The 25,729-nt window shown below is 49.9% G+C and overlaps 1 protein-coding gene across 6 annotated transcripts; it reads right to left on the bottom strand.

Moving 5' to 3' along the window:
* Positions 1-554: 554 nt before the first annotated feature.
* Positions 555-24,611, bottom strand: POGZ (pogo transposable element derived with ZNF domain). 6 transcript variants are annotated; one of them, XM_082298866.1, is made up of 18 exons: positions 24,242-24,611; positions 18,644-19,061; positions 17,189-17,364; positions 16,665-16,791; positions 15,862-16,041; positions 14,824-15,033; positions 14,272-14,381; positions 13,187-13,497; positions 12,612-12,766; positions 12,237-12,337; positions 11,225-11,371; positions 10,436-10,570; positions 9,120-9,292; positions 6,205-6,345; positions 4,571-4,630; positions 4,019-4,131; positions 3,699-3,723; positions 555-3,318 (listed from the first exon to the last, which is right to left on the bottom strand). In XM_082298866.1, the coding sequence occupies exons 2-18, from the start codon at positions 18,765-18,767 to the stop codon at positions 1,782-1,784; spliced, it is 3,825 nt and encodes a 1,274-aa protein (XP_082154992.1). In that variant the 5' UTR covers positions 18,768-19,061; positions 24,242-24,611; the 3' UTR covers positions 555-1,781. The 6 variants fall into 6 exon arrangements, with proteins under 6 accessions (XP_082154992.1, XP_082154995.1, XP_082154996.1 ...); XM_082298869.1 differs by having other exon boundaries at positions 6,205-6,342; XM_082298870.1 differs by having other exon boundaries at positions 10,436-10,567.
* Positions 24,612-25,729: the final 1,118 nt, after the last annotated feature.

The following is a 25,729-nucleotide window of genomic DNA, read 5'->3' as shown; positions in this document are numbered from 1 at the left end:
GTTTGGGGGGGACTGAACCAGTCTGGGGGGGGCTGAACCAGTTTGGGGGGGGCTGAACCAGTCTGGGGGGGGCTGAACCAGTTTGGGGGGGCTGAACCAGTCTGAGGGGGGGGCTGAACCAGTCTGGGGGGGACTGAACCAGTTTGGGGGGGGCTGAACCAGTTTGGGGGGGCTGAACCAGTCTGGGGGGACTGAACCAGTTTGGGGGGGGCTGAACCAGTTTGGGGGGGCTGAACCAGTCTGAGGGGGGGGCTGAACCAGTCTGGGGGGGCTGAACCAGTCTGGGGGGACTGAACCAGTTTGGGGGACTCTGGCCCAGTTTGGAGGCTCCGGGCTGGCCCCGGGGTGGCTGCTGGGGGCCGGCCCCCCCCGGATTTGGGATCATTTGGGATCATTTGGGATCATTTGGGATTCGGGGCCGGGCAGAGCCGTGGCCCCGCTGTTCCCCGGATTTGTCTGGTTGGGAATTCCCGGGAATTCCCGGGATCGGCCGCTCCCAATCCCGCGGGAATGAGGGAGTTTTTTCCACAATAAAAACACCGTTTATTTATAAATCCATTTCCCTGCTTTTATTCCACATTTTCCACTCCTGTACAATTCCAAGCTGAACCAGAATATTTTTTATTTTTTTTAATTAATTTTGAATTTTTTTATTATTTTTAATTATTTTTTTCCTGCTTTCCTTAGGGGAAAAAAAAAAAAAACAAACCAACAAAAAAAAATCCAAACCAAACCAAAAAGCTCCACAAATCTCATGGAAACAGGTGCCGGGTGCCTCTGGAATTTGGGAATTCTGACAATTTTTGAAATTAAAAAAAAGCCTTTCCCAAAAATCATGCAAATTCCAGTAAAAAATTGGAGCTGGCAGTGAAAAATAAACCCAAAATGTTTTTTTTTTTTAGGGGTTTTTCCAGGGTTTTGTCACAGTTTTATTCCCAAATCCCGGACTTTCGGATCCTAAGGAAGGCGGGGTTTTCAGGGGTGTTTTTGTTGTTAATTAAATATTGATAATTAACGATCCAAAGGGGAAATCCAAGGAAAATTTGGCTTTTTCTGCTCCTCCAGCGGGAATTTTTTGGGGAAAAAATGGGGAAAATCAAGGTTGGGGCAGGAAAAGCGGCGCCAATCCCAAAAACTGCTGGCATGGAATGGTGGCTTCACCTTTCTCAGGCCAAATTCCCTCAAAATTCCCAAGATTTTCATTTAAAAAAAATCCCAAATAACCAAATCTTCGCGGCCAATCCGAAGGCCGAAGGAATTTTCCATAAAAATGGGGAATTTTTGGGGTTAAAAGTCCCAAAAAAAAAAAAAAAAAGGGCACAAAACGACGTCAAATTCCCACCGATAAAAACAGGAATTATGGTACAAGTGAGGTAAAGAAAATTCCAAAAAATATCCACCCACGAGAGAGAATTCCAAGGAAATACCAACACAGTGAATCCAAGTTTTTTTAAAGTTTTTTTTTCTGTCGTTTTGAAATTAAAAAAAGCCATGAAAATCCTCCCAAAAAATCAGCGGAAACGGCAACTCCGGAATTCCAAACGCCGGGAATTGGGATCTCATCCGTTTGTTCCAAAAACGGGGAATGTCCTTGAATTTTTGGGGCCAAAAACTGGGAATATCCTTGAATTTTTGGGGCGAGTTTGGATCTCCAAAAATAGGGAATTTCCTTTAATTTTTGGGACCAAACCCAGGGAACATCCTTGAATTTTCGGGGCTCTCCAAAACCGGGGAACATCCTTGAATTTTTGGGATGAGTTCGGCCGTTTTTTCGGGAATTCTCAGATTTCCATCAGCTCCAGATCCGCCTCCTCGAATCCGTAGAAGGACTCGGTCTCGCTCTCCCCCTCGAAGAGCCGGTGCAGGATCTCGGGGTCGGCGGCGGGGTCGTCGTTCTTGGGGAATTTTCCCGGCGAATCCCGGTTTTTGCCGAGTTTCAGCTGCTCCTCCAGGGCCGTGATGAGCTCCTCCTGCACGTCGCCGTTGCGCCGGGGCGAGCCGGCGTCGCCGTCCGGCCCCGGGAGGACGCTGGCCACCAGGAAGGATCTCCGCACCAAATCCGGGGAATCTCGGATGACTTCCAAAGCCTCTCCCAACCAGCCCAGCAGCAGCTGGAGCAGCGTGGCGGAGTCGCAGCCGGAATCCGCCAGCTCCTTGGCTCGCTCCTTCCACTTCTTCTGCAGGAAGTTTTTGACGGATCTCTTGATGCAGACGTCCAGAGGTTGGATGCGGGAGCTGCAGCCGGCCGGGATGACCGCCGGGAGCGTCCCGGCCGCGCTGAGCACGGCCAGCACCTCCTCGGACAGGTGCGTCCGGTGGCAGTCCAGGACCAGCATCCCTTTGGAGCCCTGCTGGCACTCCGTGTGCTTCCTCCACACTCTGGCCGCCCACAACTCCATGATTTCGTCGTCGCCGTAGCCGCTCTCCTTGGATTCCAGCAGGACGGAGTCGGGCACGGCGGCCGCGGAGGGCAGGCGGCCCCGGGAGATGACCAGCGCCGGGAGGACGCTGCCGTCGGCCAGCACGGTCAGCACCAGGTCGCACCAGGGCTCGCCGTTGCCGACCGTCTGCAGCGCGTTCTCCTTGCGGTCGTCGCTGCCCAGGATTTCCACGTCCAGGAACAGGGAGATCTCATCCACGGCGGCGATCATGGCCGGGGGCAGCTCCTGGGTGTGGATCTGGCGCTGCACGAACTCGATGAAGGCGCCGGCATTGCCCTGGATCTCCTTGGGCAGCGGGTGGGCGACGCCGCGGCGCGTGTGGGTGCTCAGGTGGTGGCGCAGCATGAAGCGCACGGCCCACTCGTAGGAGATCTTGAAGCCTCCCTCCAGCGAGCGGCCGATCTTCGTGGCCTTCTGGAACAGCGTCTCCTCGTTGACCGGCAGCTGCTGCTCGCGCTGGGTCAGCACCCACTCGGCCAGCTTCTCCTCGGCCTCCAGGCTCAGGTACTTGCCCTCGGACAGGGCGGGCTGGTCGTCCTGGAAGGCCTGGAAGCGGCGCAGCCAGCGCTGGATGCGGCGCGGGGGGTTCCGGAAGTGCTCGGCCGCCTGCTCCGTGCTGGAGCAGAGCGCGAACAGGACCACGCGGAGCTTCTTCACCGACAGCTGCTCCTTGGGCTCCGCCTCCCTCGGGGGCGTTCCTGGGGCGGGCTGCGCCGGGTCCTGCTCGTCCCCTTCGGGCTTTGGTTGGGGCGGGGTTTGGGGCTGGGGGCTGGGGGGTGCCTGGGGGGGCTGCGGGGTTTGGGGTTTTTGGGGTTGGGGTTTTGGAGGGGGAGGCGGGGATGGGGCAGGGCAGGGGGGCTGCGGGTCCTGGCTGTGCCTGGAAAAGGGGGAGAGGGGCAGAGATTTAAATTGGGAATGTTGGAAATGGGGGGGGGGGAAAGAGGGGAAACTGGGGGGGGAAGGAAATAAAAAAAGGGGGGGAAAGGGAGGGGAAAAAAGGGGGAGGAAAAAGGGGAGAATGGGGGGGAAAGGAGGGAAAAATGAGAGGGAAAATGGGGTAAAAACAGGAGAAAAGGGGAAGAAAAGAGGGAGGAAAAGGGGAGAAAAGGAGGGGGAAAGGGAAGGAAAAATGGGGGCAAAGAGGAGAAAAGGGGGGGAAAAAGGAGGAAAAAAATGAGGGAAAAGGGGGAAAGATGGGAAAAATCCCCAATCCCAGGGCCTGGGAGGGACAAGGATGAACAGGGGTTTGTGGCTTACCTGGAATGTGATATCCAAGAAGGCCCTGGAGGGAAAGCAGAAGATTTGAGATTTTTATTTGGCTTTATTTGAGATATTTGAGGCTTTTATTCAGCTTTATTTGATTCTATTTTAGAGGAATTTGGGATTTGTGGGAATTCCTGGAAAAGCTGGAATCCAACCAGGCTCCCTTGGGAATTTCATTCTGAATTTCCATCCAAAAAAAGCCAAATTAATTCAGTTTATTCCCAATCCGAGCTCTGGAATGTGAAGATTTTATTGGATTATGGCCGGAATTCCGGGTTTTTCCCGTTTTTCCCGAGTGTTTTTCCTGGTTTTACCTTGGAAAATGATGTTGCTGGACTCGTGGGAGGGGTTGAACACCAAATGTTTGGCCATGGAGTCGCCCTCGGAGGTGACAAAGAGACAGGAGGAGCACGAGAGCCTCACCCCGCTGGGAAAGCAGGAAAAGCAGGGAAAAATGGGGGAAAAAGGGGGAAAAAAGAGAAATAAACTGAATATCAGATATAAAAATGTGTCCATGCCCTCATTATTAACTAAATCCTTGATAATTAAATCGTTAATTATCAGTTATTCAATTATTGATTATGAATTAATCAATGATGAAGTAACAATGACATAATAGACACGAATTAAATCATTAATAATTAAATAATAACCAAATAATGAATAATAACTAATAATTAATAATTAGAATTAAAATTTCCCCCTCCCCAAAGCATCCCAGGACAAACTCCCCCCCTCTGGAACATAGGGACATTGAACCCATAAATCCCATAAATCCCTGGATTTTCCCCCAAATGAGAAGGATCAGGATCATTCCCAGGGGCTGGAATTCCCCCGGAATTGGGATTTAAGGACGTTTTCCATACCTGGCAGTGTAGTTTTTGAACAAAGCCAAATATTTGGGGCTTTTCCGGGGAACGTGGTTGCTGGAAAGGGGAAAAGATGGAGAAGTCAGGGATAACCTGGATAAAGAGCTATAAAACCATGGAAAACACCCCGTGAATAATAAAAAGTCCCCTATAAATCCTCGTAAAATGCACGATAAAATCAGATAAAATATCCTATAAAATCCCCTATAAATCCATATAAAATCTCCTACAAATCCCTATAAAATCCATGCAAAATTCCCTTTAAAACCCTCTAAAAGCCCCTATAAAACACTATAAAATATCCTATAAATCCATTTGAAATACACTGTAAAATGCACTGTAAAATCCTATAAAATCCTATAAAATCCCTTATAGAACCATATAAAATCCATAATAAAGCCCTATAAAACATCCTATAAAATCATAGAAAAATTCCCTATAAATCCCCTATAAAATCCCCCATAAATCCTTATAAAATATCCCATAAAACCCCCTGGTTTTTCCCCCCAAAACCCCTCAATTTTTACCCAAATCCCCGTTTTTCCCCCCTAGAACCATGGGATTTTTCCCTTTTTTCCCCCCAGAACGGAGGGATTTTCCCCAATTTCCCCCAGAACTGAGGGATTTTCCACATTTCCCCCCCAGAACTGAGGGATTTTCCCCAATTTCCCCCCAGAACTGAGGGATTTTCCCCAATCTCCCCCAGAACTGAGGGATTTTCCACATTTCCCCCCCAGAACTGAGGGATTTTCCACATTTCCCCCCCAGAACTGAGGGATTTTCCACATTTCCCCCCCAGAACTGAGGGATTTTCCCCAATTTCCCCCCAGAACTGAGGGATTTCCCCCCAGAACCGTGAAATTTTCCCCATTTCCCCCCAGAACCACGGGATTTTCCCCCCCAGAACCGAGGGATTTTCCCCATTTCCCCCAGAACCGTGGGATTCCCCCAGAACTGAGGGATTTTCCCCCAGAACCGTGGGATTTTCCCCAGAACTGAGGGATTTTCCCCATTTCCCCCAGAACCGTGGGATTCCCCCAGAACTGAGGGATTTCCCCCCAGAACTGCGGGATTTTCCCCATTTCCCCCAGAACCGTGGGATTCCCCCAGAACTGAGGGATTTCCCCCCAGAACTGCGGGATTTTCCCCATTTTCCCCCCCAGAACTGAGGGATTTCCCCCCAGAACTGCGGGATTTTCCCCATTTCCCCCAGAACCGCAGGATTTCCCCCCAGAACTGCGGGATTTTCCCCATTTCCCCCAGAACCGTGGGATTCCCCCAGAACTGAGGGATTTCCCCCCAGAACTGCGGGATTTTCCCCATTTCCCCCAGAACCGTGGGATTCCCCCAGAACTGAGGGATTTCCCCCCAGAACTGCGGGATTTTCCCCATTTTCCCCCCCAGAACTGAGGGATTTCCCCCCAGAACTGCGGGATTTTCCCCATTTCCCCCAGAACCGCAGGATTTCCCCCCAGAACTGCGGGATTTTCCCCATTTCCCCCAGAACCGCGGGATTTTCCCCCAGAACCGAGGGATTTTCCCCCAGAACCGCGGGATTTTCCCCCAGAACCGCGGGATTTTCCCCAGAACCGCGGGATTTTCCCCATTCTCCCCCAGCCCCTTTCCCGTACTTGATCATGTGGTTGGCGTAGGCGCGGGAGCAGCAGGTGCTGTAGCGGCACAGCGAGCAGTGCACGTACGTCGGGAAGTGGTTGGGGAAGTCGGGGATCTCGAAGCTGCACTCCAGGCACGTCTGGCGGCCCAGGGCGCTGCTGCGGGAAAGCGGGAAAAGGCTGGAACCCGGCAGCGGGAGCGGGATCGGGATCGGGAATGGGAGCGGGAAAAGGCTGGAACCCGGCAGCGGGAACGGGAACGGGATCGGGAGTGAGATCGGGACGAGAGCGGGAAAAGGCTGGAACCCGGGAACGGGAGTGGGATCAGGATCAGGAACGGGATCGAGAGTGGGATCGAGAGTGGGAGCGGGATCGGGAGCGGGACTGGGAGTGGGATCAGGAGCGGGATCAGGATCGGGAACGGGACTGGGATTGGGAGCGGGAAAAGGCTGGAACCCGGCAGCGGGAGCGGGATCAGGATCGGGAATGGGAGCGGGAATGGGAGCGGGAATGGGAGCGGGAAAAGGCTGGAACCCGGCAGCGGGAGCGGGAGCGGGAACGGGATCGGGAACGGGACCGGGAATGGGAGCGGGAAAAGGCTGGAACCCGGCAGCGGGAGCGGGATCAGGATCGGGAACGGGATCGGGAGCGGGACTGGGAGTGGGATCGGGATCGGGAACAGGATCGGGAATGGGATCGAGAGTGGGATCAGGAGCGGGACTGGGAGTGGGATCGGGAGCGGGACTGGGAGTGGGATTGGGAATGGGAGCAGGATCGGGATTGGGATCAGGATCGGGAGCGGGATCAGGATCGGGAACGGGACTGGGATCGGGAGCGGGATCGAGAATGGGAGCGGGAAAAGGCTGGAACCCGGCAGCGGGAACGGGATCGGGAGTGAGATCGGGACGAGAGCGGGAAAAGGCTGGAACCCGGGAACGGGAGTGGGATCAGGATCAGGAACGGGATCGAGAGTGGGATCGAGAGTGGGAGCGGGATCGGGAGCGGGACTGGGAGTGGGATCAGGAGCGGGATCAGGATCGGGAACGGGACTGGGATTGGGAGCGGGAAAAGGCTGGAACCCGGCAGCGGGAGCGGGATCAGGATCGGGAGTGGGATCGGGAACAGGATCGGGAATGGGATCGAGAGTGGGATCAGGAGCAGGATCGGGACTGGGAGTGGGATCGGGAGCGGGAGTGGGAGTGGGATCGGGATCGGGAACGGGACTGGGATCGGGAGCGGGAATGGGAGCGGGATCAGGAACGGGAGTGGGATCCGGAGCGGGAACAGGATCGGGATCAGGAGCGGGAGTGGGATCAGGAGTGGGATCGGGATTGGGATCCGGAGCGGGAACAGGATCGGGAGTGGGATCGGGATCGGGAGCGGGATCAGGATCGGGGCGGCTCCCACGCACCGGGCGGGGCTGGGAGGGGTGAAAGGGGCGGGACTGGGAGCGGGAGGACCGGGGCTGGTGTTTCTGCTGTCCCTACAAAGGAGTCACTACTACTGCTATTAGTACCATTATTATCATTATTACTACTGTCATTAGTACTAGCATTATTATTATTGTTACTATTATTATTATTTTGTTATTATCACTATTATTATTATATTATTATTACTATTACTATTATTATCATTATTATTATTACTATTACCCTCATTACCATCTTTATCATTACCATTAAATATATCATCATTGTGAGCTTACATGTTATTATATATAATTATGTCATTATTATCCTATGAATTTTAAATCATATATTACTAAAGCGATATCAAATTATTAATATTACCATGAAATTCATACTACGATGGTAATGAGTTAATAACAAATTAATACTATGAATAACGAATTAATAACATGAAGAGATTAACAGCATTAATGATATCAATAGTATCAATAAGATTGATAATGGTTGTAATAGTAATAATAGTAATAAATTGGTAATATAGGAACAACAGAAATAATACTAATATTAATAATTTTGAGAATGGCAATAATAGTAATAATAGCAATAATAAAAACATAGTAATATTAATAATGATAGTAAAAACAAATTACTAACTTAATATTGAATTATTAATACTGTGAATAAACTAATAATAAATTAATAACAAATTAATACCGTTAATAATTAATTGATGCCATTAATATTAAGAGTAATAATAGTGTTAATAATATAAATAATATTAATAAGATTGATAACAGTAGTAGTAGCAATAATAATAATAAAGTAGTAATGTAACAATAATAGTAATAATACTAATATGAACAATGTTGATAATAATAGTTAATGCTAAGAGTAATAATATTATGAACAAGAATTTTAAAAAATAATAAAAATAATAACATTTTTAAAAAATAATAATATTACCACAAAAAAGGGATTTTTTTACAAGGATAAGGAATGCCCTTGGAATTGTTGTAATAATATTAATAAATAATGAAGATAATAATCATAATAATTAATAATAATTAATAACAGTACAAAAGAGGGACTTTTTTCAAGGATCTGGAATGCCCTTGGAATTCTAATAATATAGGAAATAACAATAATAATAATAATAATAATAATAGGGATTTTTCCAAGGATCTGGAGTGCCCTTGGAATTCTAATAATATAGGAAATAACAATAATAATAATAATAATAATAATAATAGGGATTTTTCCAAGGATCTGGAGTGCCCTTGGAAGCGGCTTCCACAGGGCCATCCCAAACCATTCCAGAATCCTCAATTTTGGGCCCCAAATCCCACAAACCGACGGAATCCCACCCTTAATTCCCTGTTTCCCAGCCCAATCCCAGTTTTGGAGGATCCCAAACCCTCCCGGCCCCAGCCCCTCCAGGCGTTCTCATTCCCCACCCAGCCCAGCCCCGCGGTTCCCGGTTTCTGCCCAGAATTCCCGGACTTCTCCCGGAAAAGCGCTGACGTTTTCTTGCCGGCTCTCCTGGGGGCGCCGCGGTGGCCGGGGGGGTACAGGAACAGGGGCTGGGGGTCCGACGAGGAGCCCAGGGGAGCCGGCTCCGGGCACATCCCGTGGCACATCTCGGCGGAGGAGAGCGGCAGCGAGCGGGGCTGGCCCCGGGACGCCCTGATTGTCACCTGCGGGGAGCACAGAGACAGCGGCGCTCGGCTCCTCGCACGGACCCGCGGGGAGCGCAGGGACAGCGGCGCTCGGCTCCTCGCACGGACCCGCGGGGAGCACAGAGACAGCGGCGCTCGGCTCCTCGCACGGACCCGCGGGGAGCGCAGAGACAGCGGCGCTCGGCTCCTCGCACGGACCCGCGGGGAGCACAGAGACAGCGGCGCTCGGCTCCTCCGCACGGACCCGCGGGGAGCGCAGAGACAGCGGCGCTCGGCTCCTCGCACGGACCCGCGGGGAGCACAGGGACAGCGGCGCTCGGCTCCTCCGCACGGACCCGCGGGCAGCGCCGGAGCCGGCCGGCTGCGCGGGCAAGGCCCAGGTGGGCGGGGAGATTCCACGGAATTCCCGATGGATTCCATGAAATTCCCGACGGATTCCACGAAATTCCCGACGGATTCCGTGAAATTCCCAACGGATTCCATTAAATTCCCGACAGATTCCACGAAATTCCCAATGGATTCCATGAAATTCCCAACGGATTCCATGAAATTCCCGACGGATTCCACGAAATTCCCGACGGATTCCACGAAATTCCCGACGGATTCCATGAAATTCCCAATGGATTCCATGAAATTCCCAACAGATTCCACGAAATTCCCAATGGATTCCATGAAATTCCCGACGGATTCCGTGAAATTCCATGCAATCCATGAAATACTCGATTTATTCCATGAAATATCCACTTAATTCCATGAAATATCCTCTTAATCCCATTAAATAACCCATGAATGCCATCAAATATCCAGGTAATTTCATGAAATACCCAATGAATCCCACGAAATACCCCATGAATTCCATAAAACACCCAATGAATTCCATAAAACACCCCATGAATCCCACGAAACACCCCATGAATCCCACGAAACATCCAACGAATCCCATAAAACACCCAATGAATCCCATGGAACACCCCATGAATCCCACAAAACACCCCATGAATCCCACAAAACATCCAACGAATCCCATAAATTATCCTCTTAATCTCATTAAACCCCCCCTAAATGCCCCCAAACCAACCCAAACGAACCCATAACTTCCCCCTCCACCCCTCCACCGCCATTCCAAGGCGGGAGAGCCCCGAATTCCCGGGAATTGCGCACCTTGGTGCCGGGTTTGAGCCCCTCGAGCTGCTTGGGCTTGCGGAAGGTTTTGTGGTGCTGCAGTTTGTGCTCGATCTTGTCCTTGGCAAACAGGAACTGCAGCCTGCACTTGTTGCAGTGATAAACACTCTTCTTCTGGAGAAAATTGCTCGTTATTACTTAATTATTATTAATAATAATAATAATGATTTTTAAATTATTATTATTGTGTACTGATTATTAATTAATTATTAAGTAAGGTATCCTTAAAGATCCAAGGGCAGGGACACCTTCCACTATTCCAGGTGGATCCAAACTGGAACGGGACACTGCCAGGGATGGGGAATCCATGGAATAATCTGGGCCAGGGAAGGATTTATCCCTAAAATCCAACCTAACGCAGCCCAGGGAAGCCTGGAATGGTTTGGGGTGGGAATCCCATCCAATTCCAAGAGCAGGGACAACTCCCACCATCCCAGGTTGCTCCAGATGGCGCCAGGGATGGGGAATCCATGGAATAACCTGGGCCGGGATCCAGAATTTATCCCAGATATCCCACACAAGGAACTCCTGGAATGATTTGGGCTGGGAAAGGTCTTTAAAGGATCCACATTCCCACTATCCCGGGTCGCTCCAACCTCTCCTTGGCCACTCCCAGAGCTGGGAATTCCTCCCAAATCCCATTTTCCCCGCCAAACAACCCCATCCCAAACTTCCACAGCAAAAATCCCAGCGCCGGAACCCCACTCGTTTTCAGAACCCCCCCAAATCCCGCTTTTTCCACCCGAATCCAGGGAATTCCGGGTGCACCTGGTGCCTCATGAAGTGCTGCTGGAAGGCGTTGCCGTTCTTGAAGACCTTGAGGCAGTAGGGACACAGGAGGTGCCGCGTGTCCTCGTGGGTCAGCCGGAAGTGGCTGTCCACCTCCGAGTACAGCGAGGAGCGGTACTGGCACACCTGGACACACGGACAGGCCGCGGTTAACCGCGGCATCCCAGGGAGCCGCGGCGCTTCCGCACGAGGATGGGGGGTGGCAACAGCAGCGGAGAAATCCCCATTAGTAGGGAAAGGATCCAGGGATTTGGGGCATTTTAAAGGGATTATTGGGGTGGGAAGAGAAATGGGAAAACCCCAAAAAATAGGGAAAGGATGCAGGGAGCTGGGGCATTTTAATGGGATATTGGGGTGGGAAGGGAAATGAGAAAATCACAATTAATAGGGGAAAAAATCCAGGGATTTGGGGCATTTTAACGGGATATTGGGGTGGGAAGGGAAATGGGAAAACCCCAAAAAATAGGGAAAGGATGCAGGGAGCTGGGGCATTTTAATGGGATATTGGGGTGGGAAGGGAAATGGGAAAACCCCAAAAAATAGGGAAAGGATCCAGGGATTTGGGGCATTTTAACGGGATATTGGGGTGGGAAGGGAAATGGGAAAACCCCAAAAAATAGGGAAAGGATGCAGGGAGCTGGGGCATTTTAACGGGATATTGGGGTGGGAAGGGAAATGAGAAAATCACAATTAATAGGGAAAAAAATCCAGGGATTTGGGGTATTTCACTATCAGGATGTGGGGTGGGAACAGCAGCGGAGAAATCCCCATTAGTAGGGAAAGGATCCAGGGATTTGGGGCATTTTAAAGGGATTATTGGGGTAGGAAGGGAAATGGAAAGATTCCCAATTAACGGGGAAAAAAACCCAGGGATTTGGGTCATTTCACTATCAGGATGTGGGGGGTGGGAAGGGCATCTTACGGAATTACTCTGGAATTTTTGGGGGCAGAATTGGGAATTGCAGGGGGGTATTGCCAGGAATTCCGGTACCTGGCACACGTAGGGCATCTCCCCGGGCTTGTGGGTGTCCTTCATGTGCTGCAGGAAGAGCGGCTCGCTCTCAAACGCCCACTCGCAGATCTTGCACTTGGCTGCCCCAAAAAACATGGAAAATACATCAGGATTTGGGAAAAAATGTGGGAATTTGAGGGGTGAGTGGGGTTGGGGGGAACAGAAGGGGAACAGGGGAAATAAAAGCGGGGGAAAGGGGGGAAAAGGGAGAAAAAAGGGGGAAGAGGAGAAAAGAAGTGGGAAAAGATGAGGGAAGAGGGAGAAGAGGAAAAGGGAGAAGAGGGGAAAAGGAGGGGAGGGGAGGGAGAAATTATCCCAATTTAAGGATGGAAAAGTCCCTGGAAAAGCACTGACTGGTGGACTCGTAGGGGCTGTGGACGTTCTCCAGGTGGCACTGGAGCTGGAAGGGGGTGTTGAAGTGGCGGTAGCAGTGCTGGCAGATGGTGTGGACATCGACCTCGCCGTTCTGCTGGTCCAGCTCCACGTGGTGCTTCATGTGGTTCATGAACCTGCAGGGAGAGAATTCCCAAACACTCCCATTCCTCATCCCGGAACAATGCCCTCTGCACACCATGCCCAGCTGATTCCAAGCCCCATTCCCACATCATTCCCAGCTTATTCCTCACGGGATGCTGTTCTTGAGGCGCTCGGTGCAGTGGGGGCAGCAGTGCCCCCGTCCTACTGAGCCTCATTCCCACACTCCCAGATCATTCCCAGATCATTCCCAGCCCATGCCTGGATTATCCCTGGATTATTCCCACCCCATTCCTCACCCGGTGTCGTTCTTGAGGCGCTCGGTGCAGTGCGGGCAGCGGAAGGATGTGAGCACCCTGGGGCAGGGGGGCAGTGGTGCCCCCATTACCCCCCATCCCACACCCCCCTATTCCTGCCCTATTCCCAGCCCGGATTCTCCCGGGATTCTCCCTCACCGGATGTTGTTCTTGAGGCGCTTGGTGCAGTGCGGGCAGCGGAAGGACGTGGGCACCCGGGGGCAGGGCGGCAGCGCGGCGCCCTTGCCGCCGTCCCTGCCGTAGTAGAACTCATCCACCAGCATGATCAGCTTGGCCTGCGCGGGGTCGGCCCCGGCCTCCCCGGGCTCGGGCGCGGCCTTGGGCGGGGTCGGGGGCGGGGCCGGGGCCGCGCCCTGGGCCGGGGACGGGGCCTTGGCCGAGGGCGGGGCGGGCTCGGAATCCAGGGATTTGCGTTTCTTCAGGAATTCCACCAGCTCCGGGCAGCAGTACTGCGGAAAGGGGGGGGTGGTCAGGGGTTAAAACTGGGGCTGGGGTTAATCTCTGCACCTGAAACTGGGTCTAGGATTCATCCCTACTCGTTAAACCGGGCCTAGAGTTAATCCCCACTCACTGAACTGGGTTTGGAATTACTCCCTACGCGTTAAACTGGGTCCGGGATTAATCCCTAAACAATGAACTGTGGCTAGAATTAAACCCTACTCGTTAAACTGGGCCTGGAATAATTAATTTAGAGACATTAAACTGAATCAGGAATTAATCCCAACTCATCAAACTGGGTCTGGAATTAATCCCCCCACACATTAAAGTGGGTCTAAAAATAATTAATCCCTACTCATTAAACTGGATCTAAATTTAATCCCTACCTGTAGCTAGAAATAATTAATCCCCACACGTTAAACTGGATCTAGAATTAATTAAAACTGTGTCTAGAATTAATCCCCACACGTTAAACTGTACCTAGAATTAATTAATCCCCACACATTAAACTGGATCTAGACATAATTAATCCCTACACATTAAACTGTACCCAGAATTAATCAACCCCCACACATTAAGCTAATTATTAACACTAATAACCATTAAAACCAATCACTAATTAAGACTAAACAGTGCTAAAACAGCGAAATCCCAGAAAATTCCCGAGGAAGGAATCCCGCTCATTCCACCAGGAATTAAATCCACCTCCTGCTGCCCAATTCCACCAGGAATTGCCCCAGAAAAGCCCGGAATTTTCCCTGGCACTCTCCCCGGGAATGACTTACACACATGTGTCCCCGCAGCGCCTCGGTGACGCGGAACTGGGCGTCGCACCTGGGACAAACCTTCCGGCCTCCGTCCTGGAAGTCGAAGTTGGGAATGGGGGAGGAGCTGACTGTAGCGGGAAAAACACGGGATCAGCCACAGCATCCCCAAACCCGCCCGTCTGAACCCAAATTCTGCATATTTAACCCTGATTTAAGTCAAGCTGGGGCTCCTGATGACATCAAAATTATGGGACTTAAATCAATGGCTCCCGCTGATGTGGAATGTCCTTTACATTATTTAAGTTTTGCCTCCCAATGCCATGAAATTTAAGGGATTTACCCCAAATTTTTTCTCCAAATGCCATGAAATTTAAGGGATTTAAATCACCTTTTGGACCCCGACGATACGGAATTTCAGGGACTTCCATAAAATCATGGCTCCTGATGACGTGGAATGTCCCTTAAACCAAGTTCTGACTCCCAATCCCATGAAATTTAACAGATTTACCCCAAATTTTCCCTCCCCACCGCCCCTTACCCCAGCCTTTGGGGTTTTCGGGCCCCCCTGACCTTTGAGGGAGGCGGAGGAGGCCGAGGCTTCGGCGGCCGTGCCGCGCTGGGCGCCGGGGCTGCTGTTGGGCACGGCGAGGGGCGCGGGGCTGTGGCCCAGCGAGGGCACCGTGCCCAGGGTGTTCACCATCTTGGCCACCTCGGTGCTGCCGCCGCCGTCGCTGCCGGGCACCCCCGGCCGCTTCACCGTCACGAAGCTGGCGATGCTCACTGCAGGGGGAGAGGGTTCCCATGGGATTCCCGACGGGAACTGGGCTGGGAATGCACCCACCCCGTCTGCTCGGTCGCTGGGGCTTCATCAAGGGTGGTCTGGACAGAATTCCCATTAAATTCCGGCCAGGAATTCCCCTGGGTGAATCCCATCCCCCCTCCACTTCTCCTGGCTCTCCTCCCTTGAGTCTCCAGGAGAGGTGGTTTTGACCAAACTCCAATGGAATTCCAGCCAGGAATTCCCAAATTTAACCAGTTCTCAAACCAACAAGTGATGATGAAATAGCCTAAAAAATTCCTACTTTTGGGATTTATACAGCCCCAAACTTAACCAGTTCTCAACCCAAGAAGCGATGATGGAATAAGACTAAGAAAGTCCCACTTTTGGAACCCCAAGTTGAACCAGTTCTCAACCCAAGGATTGATGATGAAACATTCCAAAAAATGCCATTTTTGGTACTCCCACAACCCCAAACATAACCAGTTCTTAAAGCAAGAACTGATGGTGAAACATTCCTGAAAAATAATTTCTTGGGGACTTCTACACCCCAAATTTAACTGGTTCTCAAACCAAGAACCGATTATGGAATATCCTAAAAAATTCCTATTTTTGGGACTCCTACAGCCCCAAACTTAACCAGTTCTCCACCCAAACTGACCCTGCTGTATAGGGATAATTGGAATCATCCCTATTTTCCAGGCTGGGAAGAGACTCTCAGCAAAAAAGCGAACTCGGGACCAAACCCCAAAGCCCATCCCTGGATCCCGTGGGTTTCCCAGGATAAATCCCCCTGGAATTGGGGCCGGCAGCGGGACGTGGTCACTCACTCTGCTGGGGTGCCTGGGCCTGGGGCACGGTGCTGCGCAGGGTCAGCGTGGCCGGGATGACCGTGGCGAAGGCGTTGGCGCCCGGCCGGCCGGGGCCGGCGCTGCCCGGCCGCACCTGGGCCACCGGCGAGAACACCTGGGGAACGCCAACTGCTGGTTTAACAAACTGGGTACCTGGGGCTTCAAACACAAAGGGAGAGCCGTGATCCGACCCCGTTCCACACACAACACCTGGGAAAAGTTCGGGATCGACACCTTTGTTCGGGATTTACAGCTCATTTCCAGGGGGGGTTAATCCCGAGATATGAAACTGGACCCAGAATTAACCAATCCCCACCCACTGGGTACCGGGGGCTTCAAACACAAAGGCAGAGCCGTGATCCGACCCCGTTCCTGTCACCTCCCAGACACCAAAATCCAGGGAAACTCGGGATTTACAGCTTTTTCACAGCCCGAAATCCGGGGAAATTCAGCATTTACAGCTTTTATCCAAGCGGGATTAATACCTAGATATTAAACTGTACCTAGAATTAATTCAAACTGCATCTAGAATTAATCCCTACACACAAAACTGGGCCTGGAATTAATTAATCCCTACGCATTAAGCTGGGTCTAGAACTAATCCCTACACAAGTATTATTGTGGGGCTGTCCCAGGCGTTACCTGGCACGAGGGGGATGGGCCTCACCTGGCTCATGGGGCTCTGCACTCATCACCACCACCACCATCATCATCATCACTATTAGCATTAATAATCATTATGAGTGATTATTAATGGTTTTGATTAATGATGATTGAATTACCTGGCACGAGGGTGATGGGCCGGACGGTCTGGCCCTGCTGGACGTTGAGCACGATGCCCACCTGGTTCATGGGGCTCTGCACGGGCCGGACGTTCCGCACAGGGAATCCCTGGAATTGCACGGATCCCTCAGGAAAAAATATCCCAAATCAACCCAAAACATCACCTGAGATTGGGGTGGGGGCTGGGATTTAGGATTGGGGTTGGGATTGGGGTCAGGATTGGGATGGGAAAAACAATATCCCGCAGTCCCCTCTGCTTCCCTTAACACCTGAAAATCTTCTCCCAGGGATTAAAATACTTGGGAAGAGCTCAAAATCCACCTGGGATTTCCTGGAGCTTCCCAGGAAAATGGAACCAAGCAGGAAAACCCTCAGAGACACCAAAGTCCCATTCCCACAGCCCTGGGAAACCTTCAGCGCAACGGAAGAACAGCATTAAAGTACCACAGGAAAAGGGGATTTTTTTTCCCAGGAAAGCAGGTTTTCCATGGCTTTTCCATGGATTTTGGGGTGGGGAACTCACCTGGGTGGTGATGAAGATGGGCTGGGTGCCCGCGGGGGGGTTGGTGCCGTGGTTGGCGTTCTGCATCAGCTGCACCGGCCGCAGCAGGGGCTGAGTGACCACTGCCCCCAGCCCGGCCGGGGCGCTCTGCGCCAGCAGCAGCGACTGCCCGCCCGGCTGGACAACGGCGTTCCCGCCTGGAAAACACCCGGAAAAATCCCTGGGAACAGGGGAAACATCGGCAGGGAAAGGGGGGAAATTGCTCTGCTCACCCATGTCCCACCAAGGGTTTTACCCCAGGGAATTTGGGGGAGTTTTGAAGGAATTGGGGAAAATACGAGGAGAACGTGGGGATCCTGAATTCCTAAAAAAGCTAAATTGCCAAATCAGCTAAATTCCCACCTGGAAAACATCAGGAATGTGGGAGAAAAATCAGTGGGGAAAGGGGGAAGATTGTTCTTCTCATCCGTGTCCCGCTGAGGATTTTATCCCAGGGAATTTGGGGGAGTTTTAAAGGAATTGGGGAAAATACGAGGAATGCTGAATTCCTAAATAAGTGAAATTCCCGCCTGGAAAAAGCAGGGAAGCAACAAAGCTGAAAAAGCTCAAAAACCCCAAATTAAAGAAAAATAACCCAAAATAAAAATTAAAATTAAAAAATAAACTAAAAAGGTGCCAGAGCAGCAAAAGTCATCCCAAAAAAATCCCACAAAATTAAAAATTACTCAAAGAAAGAAACTTCCAAAGAAAAAAAAAAACCTTGGAATAAAAACCCAGGAAAACTGAAAAAAAAACAACCCCAAAATTAAAAATTACCAAAGCAACAAAAACTCAAATTAAAAAACCACCAAGACATAAAAAATCCCCAAACCCACCCAAAAAACCGGCCTGGAAATAAAAACCCAAAAGGGGCAAAAAAATCCCAGGAAAACAAAAAACAAAATCCCCCAAAAAATCAAATCCCAAAAAGTCAAAGCAAAAAATCCCCACCCAAAGGGAAGAACCAAGAATTTAATTCTTATTTAACCCCTAATTTGGTTGAATAAATTAATTTATTGCCACTGGTTTGATTAATTAATGAGCAGGAATTCCAGTGAAATCCCTGATTTTCCCACTCATCCCAAACTCCCAGGAGGAGCAAAATCCGGGAGAAGTGCTGAGAGATCTTTTCTAAAATAAAAATTCCATTTTACACAGAAATCCTTCGTTTTTTCCTTCACACCCCAACTCCTTTGGGAATCATTTCTATTTTTCTTTTTCCAACAGCTGGAAAAATCTCATTTCTCTTGGAAAAAATGGGAAAAAGCCATTTCCTGCTTCCCAAATGATTATTCCCAGCTCTGTTCCCTGCCAGGAATGGGTTAAATTCCTCAAAAATTGGGATTTTCAACAACAAAACGGGAATATTTCGAGGAAGGGATAGATCCAAAGGCTGGAATTTTGCTCTGAAAGCCCTGGAATTCCAGGGGATTTTACCGGTGGGATTTTTTTCCATGGAATTGTAATCCTCCACCACGGAGTCCTCGATGACGTCGCTGATCTTCTGCCATGGCTCCAGCTCCTCCTCCTCGCATTCCATGAAAAGATCCGTGTCTGCCATGCTGCAGGAAGGGGGAGAGCGGCAGCCGTCGGTGGGGAACGCGCAGGGACGGCTTTCCCAAGGGCAGCAGGAGGAACAGGGCTTTGGGGTGGTTTTAGTTCCCAGAACTCCAAGGAAAAAACCAATTAAGGTTTAAAATCCCTGTTTCTTCCCAAGGAAATCCACGGAATTTGGGAGGAAAGTTCCTGGGAGCGACTCAAAATCGGGGTGTTTCGCCTCTCCCACTGAGGAATTCCAGGGTATTTCTCCGGTTTATCATCCCTGGTTTTTTTCCAGGGAAATCTCTGGAATGGTCTTAAATACCAAAAAATTAATAAATAATAATTAATAAAATTAATAAATAAATATAAATGATCACAACTTAATAACCCCAAATCCCTGCTCATCAATCAATCAATCAATCTATACACAGATTAATCAGGGGTTTAAATGTGGCCATGGAACAGAAGGAGGCCTAAAATTCACCTTAAATAATTGAAAATTTTGAATTAATAAATATAAATGAATTATTCAAATTTAACACTTCACTGCCAATAAATATAATAATGAATATATTTATCTATGAATAAAGCAGGGGTTTAAATGTGGCCACTGAAGAGGAAGAGGCCCCAAAATTAGTCTTAAAATGCTTTAAGTAAGAAAATATTAATAAATAACAAATAAACTCTTTAACAGCTCAATGCCTGCTAATAAATTAATTAATTTATTTATACATAGATAAAGCACGGGTTTAAATGTGGCCACTGAACAGAAAGCCAGGCCTAAAACTGGTCTTAAATTAGAAAATATTAATAAATAATAACTAATAGATTATTTAAATGTAATATTTAAATCCTGCTACTAAATTAATTAATTAATATATTTATACATAGATAAACCAGGTGCTCAAATGCGAAACAGAAAGAGGCCTAAAATTAATCTTAAATTGTCTTAAAAGAGGGAAAATGATAAATAAATATGAAAGAAGAATGAATATTAATATTAAATAATCAATATTATGAATAAGGAATAATAATTAATAAACCCGATTTCCTACTCCTCCAATAAATCCCCATTATGTCATTAACACAAAATAAATCAGGCAAAAAAATCCACTTTATCTCGGATACAAGCACCCCAGAATTCCAGGGCTTTTCCCCAAATCCACTTAATCTCGGATGTAATCCCGGTGTTTCCCCAGGAGGAAAATCACGGAGCTGGAAAAACGGGACCAGAGCTTAAAAACTCCAGGAAATCACCGGGAAAATCCCTCCATAAATGAAATATTCCCGAGGTTTTTCCACCTGAACAAAAGGGTTTGGATCCCTCCATCCCAGACTTTAAACTCCCCCAATAAATGAAATATTCCCGAGGTTTTTCCACCTAAAAGGGCTCCCCGGATCCCGGGTTTTACACCGGGAATTGCCCTGGTTTTGTGATGCAAACGCATCCCAAGCGTTTCCCATTATCCCGAATGTTTCCCGTTAGCCCAAGCACCTGCGGGAAGCCGGGCATGGGTTTAGGGTTTCATTCCCGCCTGGATGTTCCCTGGATTCACCCTGGGAAAGGCACTTCTCCAAGGATTTTTAAAAATTTAAAATCCAAAAAAAAATTTAAGATTTAAAAAAAAATCCCAAAATATTTTTTGTCATCCTCCCAAAATTCCCAGCTTGGAATCAGCGGCGGGAGCTTCGTTTTGAGGCTTTTAATTAAAATTAGAATCAAATGAAATTTAAAATAAAATAAATACAAAAAATAAAAGTACTGATAAAATTAAATTAAAATTAAATTACATTAAAATTTAAAATGAAATTAAAATTTAATTTAAAATAAAGGTAAAACGAAAATTAAAACTAAAAATTAAAATTGAAATATAAATGAAGTTATAAATTAAAGAATAAATAGAAAAATTTGAAATAAACAGAAATAAAGATAAAAATATTAAAAAAAAACAGAAATAAAATAAAAATAGAAATAAAAATTAAAATTAAAATATAAATTAAAATAAAAATTAAAGGGGACTTTTCCTGCTGGAAGTTCCTGGGAATTCCAGGGCAGGAATAAAGAGAAATTCCCAGCTCCAGGTGAGCTGGAAAAGCAAAGAGATGAATTTTGGATAAAGATGGAGCCAAGAGAATTACAGAATATTATCCCCGAGGGATGGAGAATATTCCTGCTGTGCCCAGGATTCCACATCCTCACTCTCCCGATGGGAAAACCCAGGGAAAGCCCCCTGCTCTGCTCAGATCCAGGTGGGAAAATTCCAGGATTTGGGATGTCCCTTCCCACCCTCCTTCCCCAGCTGGATTCCAGCTGGTTTATTCCCTCCCTCTGGCTGGGAAAGAATTCCAGGGGTAATTCCAGCTGCAATTCCATTTATCCTCCCACCAGGACAAGTTAAATCATTTTAAATGACATTTCCTAACCCCAAAACCAATCCCCATCCCTACTTTTAAAGCTTTATTCCCATTTTCCAAGGGAAAAACGCAATTCCAGGTGAATTTACAACTCAAAATCCAAGGAATCCGAGGTGGGAATTCATCCACGGATGGGAATTATAAAATATTCGTAGTTTTCTTTTGAAATGAAATTCCCAACTGGATTCCCAGCAGGAATCCACAGCCACAGGTGACTTCTTTTCCAAGGAATTTTCCTCTTCCCCGTTCTTTGCTGGGTTGTACCCCAGGATTTGATGGAATTCCGATGCATTTATGGTGTTCCCAACACCCAAACCCTTCCCCAAAAATGCATTTTAAGATCCTGGAATCTTCCTCACCTCCTGAGAATCCAGGAAAAATCCTAAAATTAGGACTGCAGATCCAAAATTGGGATTTAAGATCCAAAACTGGGATTTAAGATCCTACAAAGAAGCTCCAGGGAATGTTTTAGGAAATAAAGTAAGGCAAAAATCAACTTTTATGTCCAAGTTCCCCTCCTGAGCAGCCACTTTTCTCCATGATTTTCCCAAATTCCACGTTTTCCTCAAGAATTCCCTTTTTCCCCACTGATTTTCTCCCTGATTTTTGATAATCTCCCTTCAACAAGGAAAAATAATTTCATTTCCAAGACCCCACGAGGGTCAAATCCAGACAATTCCCACCAGAAAAATTCCCAAAGGTGCTGGAAATAACCAAAATAAAGCACTTTAATGGCTTTTCATGATTGATTAACACAAATTAAATCTGATTAATTAATGAAAATCCACTTTGGGTGAGGTTTTCCTGATTTTTCTGTATGGATAGGAAGGTGAAGGGTGAAATCCCAACCTCCAGGCCAAGGGAGATTTGCTTTTTGCTTCCCAAACTGACCTCACACTTCCCAGGATTTTCCCAATTCCTGGATGTTTGAGGGAAGGCCACACTGGCTGTTAATTAAATGTAATTATTAATTATTATTAACCTTTATTTACGGTGATTTTTATCTACCTCAGAGCCGAGGAAACCCAACCACTTCCTGATTTTTTGGGATTGTTTTCCCAGCTTCCAGAGGCTTGGAGGTGTGGATTTTTTTGGGAAGAGGCAGAACATCCCATGGTTCTGCCTGTGGGATGGGGGACACCAAAATCCCATTTTTTTCCCCCATTCCAGAGTGACTGGAAGGAAAATCTTCCACAATTCCAGACTGGAGCAACGGAGAGAATTCCCAGGGTGGGAAGCACTGGGAAGAGAATTCCAATAATTACGGGATTTAAAGGAAAATTATGTAGGGATAAAAATAAAAATTAACCAGAGGAAAAATGGAAGAGCAGGGTAGGGAATGGGAATAACTCCTGGATCCTGGGAAAAATATTTCCCGAAGGAAGCAGCAGATCCCTCCCATCCTGTGCCCCCCCCGGGATCAGGTGAATCCCAATAAAATCCTATCTTTGGGAAGCAGGATCCATCCCTCTCCAGCTCCCTGGCGCATCCCAGCCAGAGAGAATTCCCGGAAAACCTCGGGATGGCATCAAACACCGGGAATTTGCAGCCTCAGGGGATGAAATTCCAAATCCTGCTGGAGGGAGGGAATTCCTGCGGTCCTGACCCAGCCGTGGGGAGATTCCCTTCTCCCGGAGTTTTGGGATGCCGGGTTTGTCAGGGTGAGGGCAGGGGAGCAAACGAGGAGAAGTTTTCTTGTCTTTTCCTGCTGGGATCCGGTTGGGATGAGGGGATGGAGCCGCTCCTGTCACCTGAGGGTGACACCGGAGGGATGGGACAGGGACAGGGCAAGGAAAGCCTGGGAAGAGGCTGAGGAAGAGGAGCAGGACGGTGATCCCAAACCCCTGAGGAGAGGGGTGGGACGGCAATCCCAGATCCCTCAGGAAAGGGTTGGGATCCCAATCCCAGACCCCTCAGGGGAGGGGTGGGATAGCAACCCCAGGACCCTCAGGAGGAGGTTGGGATTTACCAATCCCAAATCCAGTGGGATGGGATGGCAATCCCAGGACCCAGTGGAAGAGGGTTGGGATACCAACCCCAGGACCCTGAGGAGAGCGGTGGGATCCCAACCCCAAATCCCTGAGGAGAAGGCTGGGATCCCAATCCCAGCACCCTCAGGAGAAGGTTGGAATACTAATCCCAGATCCCTGAGGAGAAGGTTGGGACCCGAACCCCAGGACTCCCAGGAGAGGGCTGGGGTCCCAGTCCCAAATCCCTGCGGCCGAGGGGCTCCACACGCCAGTGGAGAGGGGGGACTCACTCAGCGAAGGTGAAGCACCAGCAGGCCAAGGATGATGAGGGGGGGGTGGTCTCACCCTGCAAACCGCTGGCCACAGACCCCCCCCTTTTCCGTAACTTCCCCTGAAAACCGGGAAAAGGCCGTTTCTCCCGAGAACTCCGGGAAAAGCCCCCCGCCACCCTCGGCGTATTGTGGTGGCTAAGAAAGAGAGCGAAAAATAATCCCCGTGCCCAACATGGCCGCCCACCAGCGAAGCAGCGCCGCCAAAGAGAGGAGGGGGCGGCAGCACCGGGAGAAGGGAGGAAGGAGGGACGCGACCGCCCCTTCCTCACCCCGGCGGTGGCAACCGGGGGGCGACCATGAGGGGACCCCCGGTGTGGCGGGGGCAGCGCGGAGGGAGCGGCGACGGGACCGCATCACCGCCGCCCCCCTCCCCTCAGGGCGGCCGCTTCACCGCGCCCCCCGGCCGTGAGGGCTGCGCGCGGATCACTCCGCGTCCCTCAGCGCTCGCCGGGGCCCGGCGGGAGCGGCCGCCGGAGCCGCCGCGGCTCCTCCCCGGCCCCTCCTCGGCACCCCGAGCCCTCCCTCCTCCTCCTTCTCCTTCTCCTCCTCCTCCTGCTCTTCTCCTCCTCCTCCTCCCGCCACCGCTTTGTGTACGGCGCGCTCCGGCCCTGCCGCCCCCCCCCCCCCCCTTCATTCCCTCCTTCTCCCCCATTCCCGGGCGGTTCGAGCCGGTTCCACCGTCACCGATCCTCCCCCCTCCATCTCCCGCCGCCGCCGCCGCCACCCCCGGGGGCCCCGCCGCCTTCATCATGCCCCCCCCGCGCCCCCCGCCTCACCTTCCTCAGCGCTGCCGCCGCTCGCTCCTATGGGGCTCCGCCGCTCTCCGGGCGAGGCGACCCGCAGGGCGCGGGGGCAGGTGGCATGAGCCCCCCCCCGCCCCACACTTCGCGGGATGCTGAGGAGGATGAAGATGATGAAGAAGAAGGAGGAGGAATTATCCCTGGCTCTGCTCGCCCTCTGTACGTTCTGCCGGGGGGCGTCTCCGTGCTTGGCGTGCGTGTGGGTTTTTTTCCCCCCCCCCGCGCTTCACCCCTCACGGAAAGGGGGGGGATAAAAAAAAAAAGGTCGTCGGGCCCGGCGGGCTGATACAGGCGCGCGGCGCCCGCAGCCGCACCACACACACACAACACACACACCACACACACAAAAAGGGGACCTGGCCGGCGGAGGGATATGGTGACGTCACTTCCTCCTGCGCGCGGTGACGTCACGGGGGACGGCCCTGAGGCGGCTGAGGGAGGGAAGGGGGGGCGGGAAAATGGCGGCGTTGGGTCGCGACCCCCGCCCGCTCCTCGCGGCTTTTCCCCTCATGGATCTGCCATTGCTCCGGTTCTAAGGGTCCCTGAGGGGATGAGGGGATGCGGAGCGGCGGGAGCGCGGCCCGCGCTGCCTCAGGCCGGGCTGAGGGGATGCTCCCGGGGGCCGGGTGTCCCGCGCTGGGCTTGACTGGCCCGAGACCCCCTCAGGGCCGTGGGGGGCTGTGAGGAGGGGTCAGCCCCCACAGGTGAGGAGTGGTTGGTCCTAAGGTGTTCCCTGGCCAAAATCTCTTGCTTGGGGCCAAAATTTCCTACCTGAGGCTAAACTCTCTCCCCTGGGGCAGGTGTTGGCTTTACCTGGATGGGCTTCCCTCACCTTCCATCCCCTTGGAGTTGGGATCAGCCCTCCTTGACATCCCCAGGTGAGGAGGAGTTTGGTCCTAAGATGCTCCCTGGCCAGAATTTCCCACCTGAGGCCAGAAGTTTTCCACCTGAGTTAGCCCAAAACTGAGGAAAAACAGCCCAAAAATGGGAGGAAAACAGCCCCGAAAATGAGGGGGAAATAGCCAAAAAAATGGGGGGAAAATAGCAAAAAAAAAAAAAAAAGCAGCCCAAAAATGGGGAAAAAGTAAATCAAAATGGGGGAAAACAACCCCAAAAATGAGGGGGAAATAGAAAAAAAAGAAGAGAAATATAAATAATCATTTAAATCTCTTTAATAATAAAAGAAAAATCCCATTCATGTTTTTTTTCCTGGTGGTTCATGGGAGCAGCAGGGATGTAAAAAGTGGGAATGTTTCGGAAATGCCAAAATAAACATTCCCTGGAGGGAGGGAAAAAAAGCAGATTCCTTAAAAATTCAATAATAAATAAATTAATAACTAATAAATTGATGAATTTATTCTCATTAGGGACCATTTAGAGAATCCCAGCTGGAATTAGGAGTGAAATCCTGATTTTCCAGGAAAAATAATCTTCTTCAAGAAGGATTTTTTTTGGTTTTTTTCC

This window comes from Coloeus monedula, assembly GCF_965178545.1.
Source record: "Coloeus monedula genome assembly, chromosome: 29".
Taxonomy (NCBI): domain Eukaryota; kingdom Metazoa; phylum Chordata; class Aves; order Passeriformes; family Corvidae; genus Coloeus; species Coloeus monedula.
This window is presented reverse-complemented; position numbering and strand designations above follow the sequence as displayed.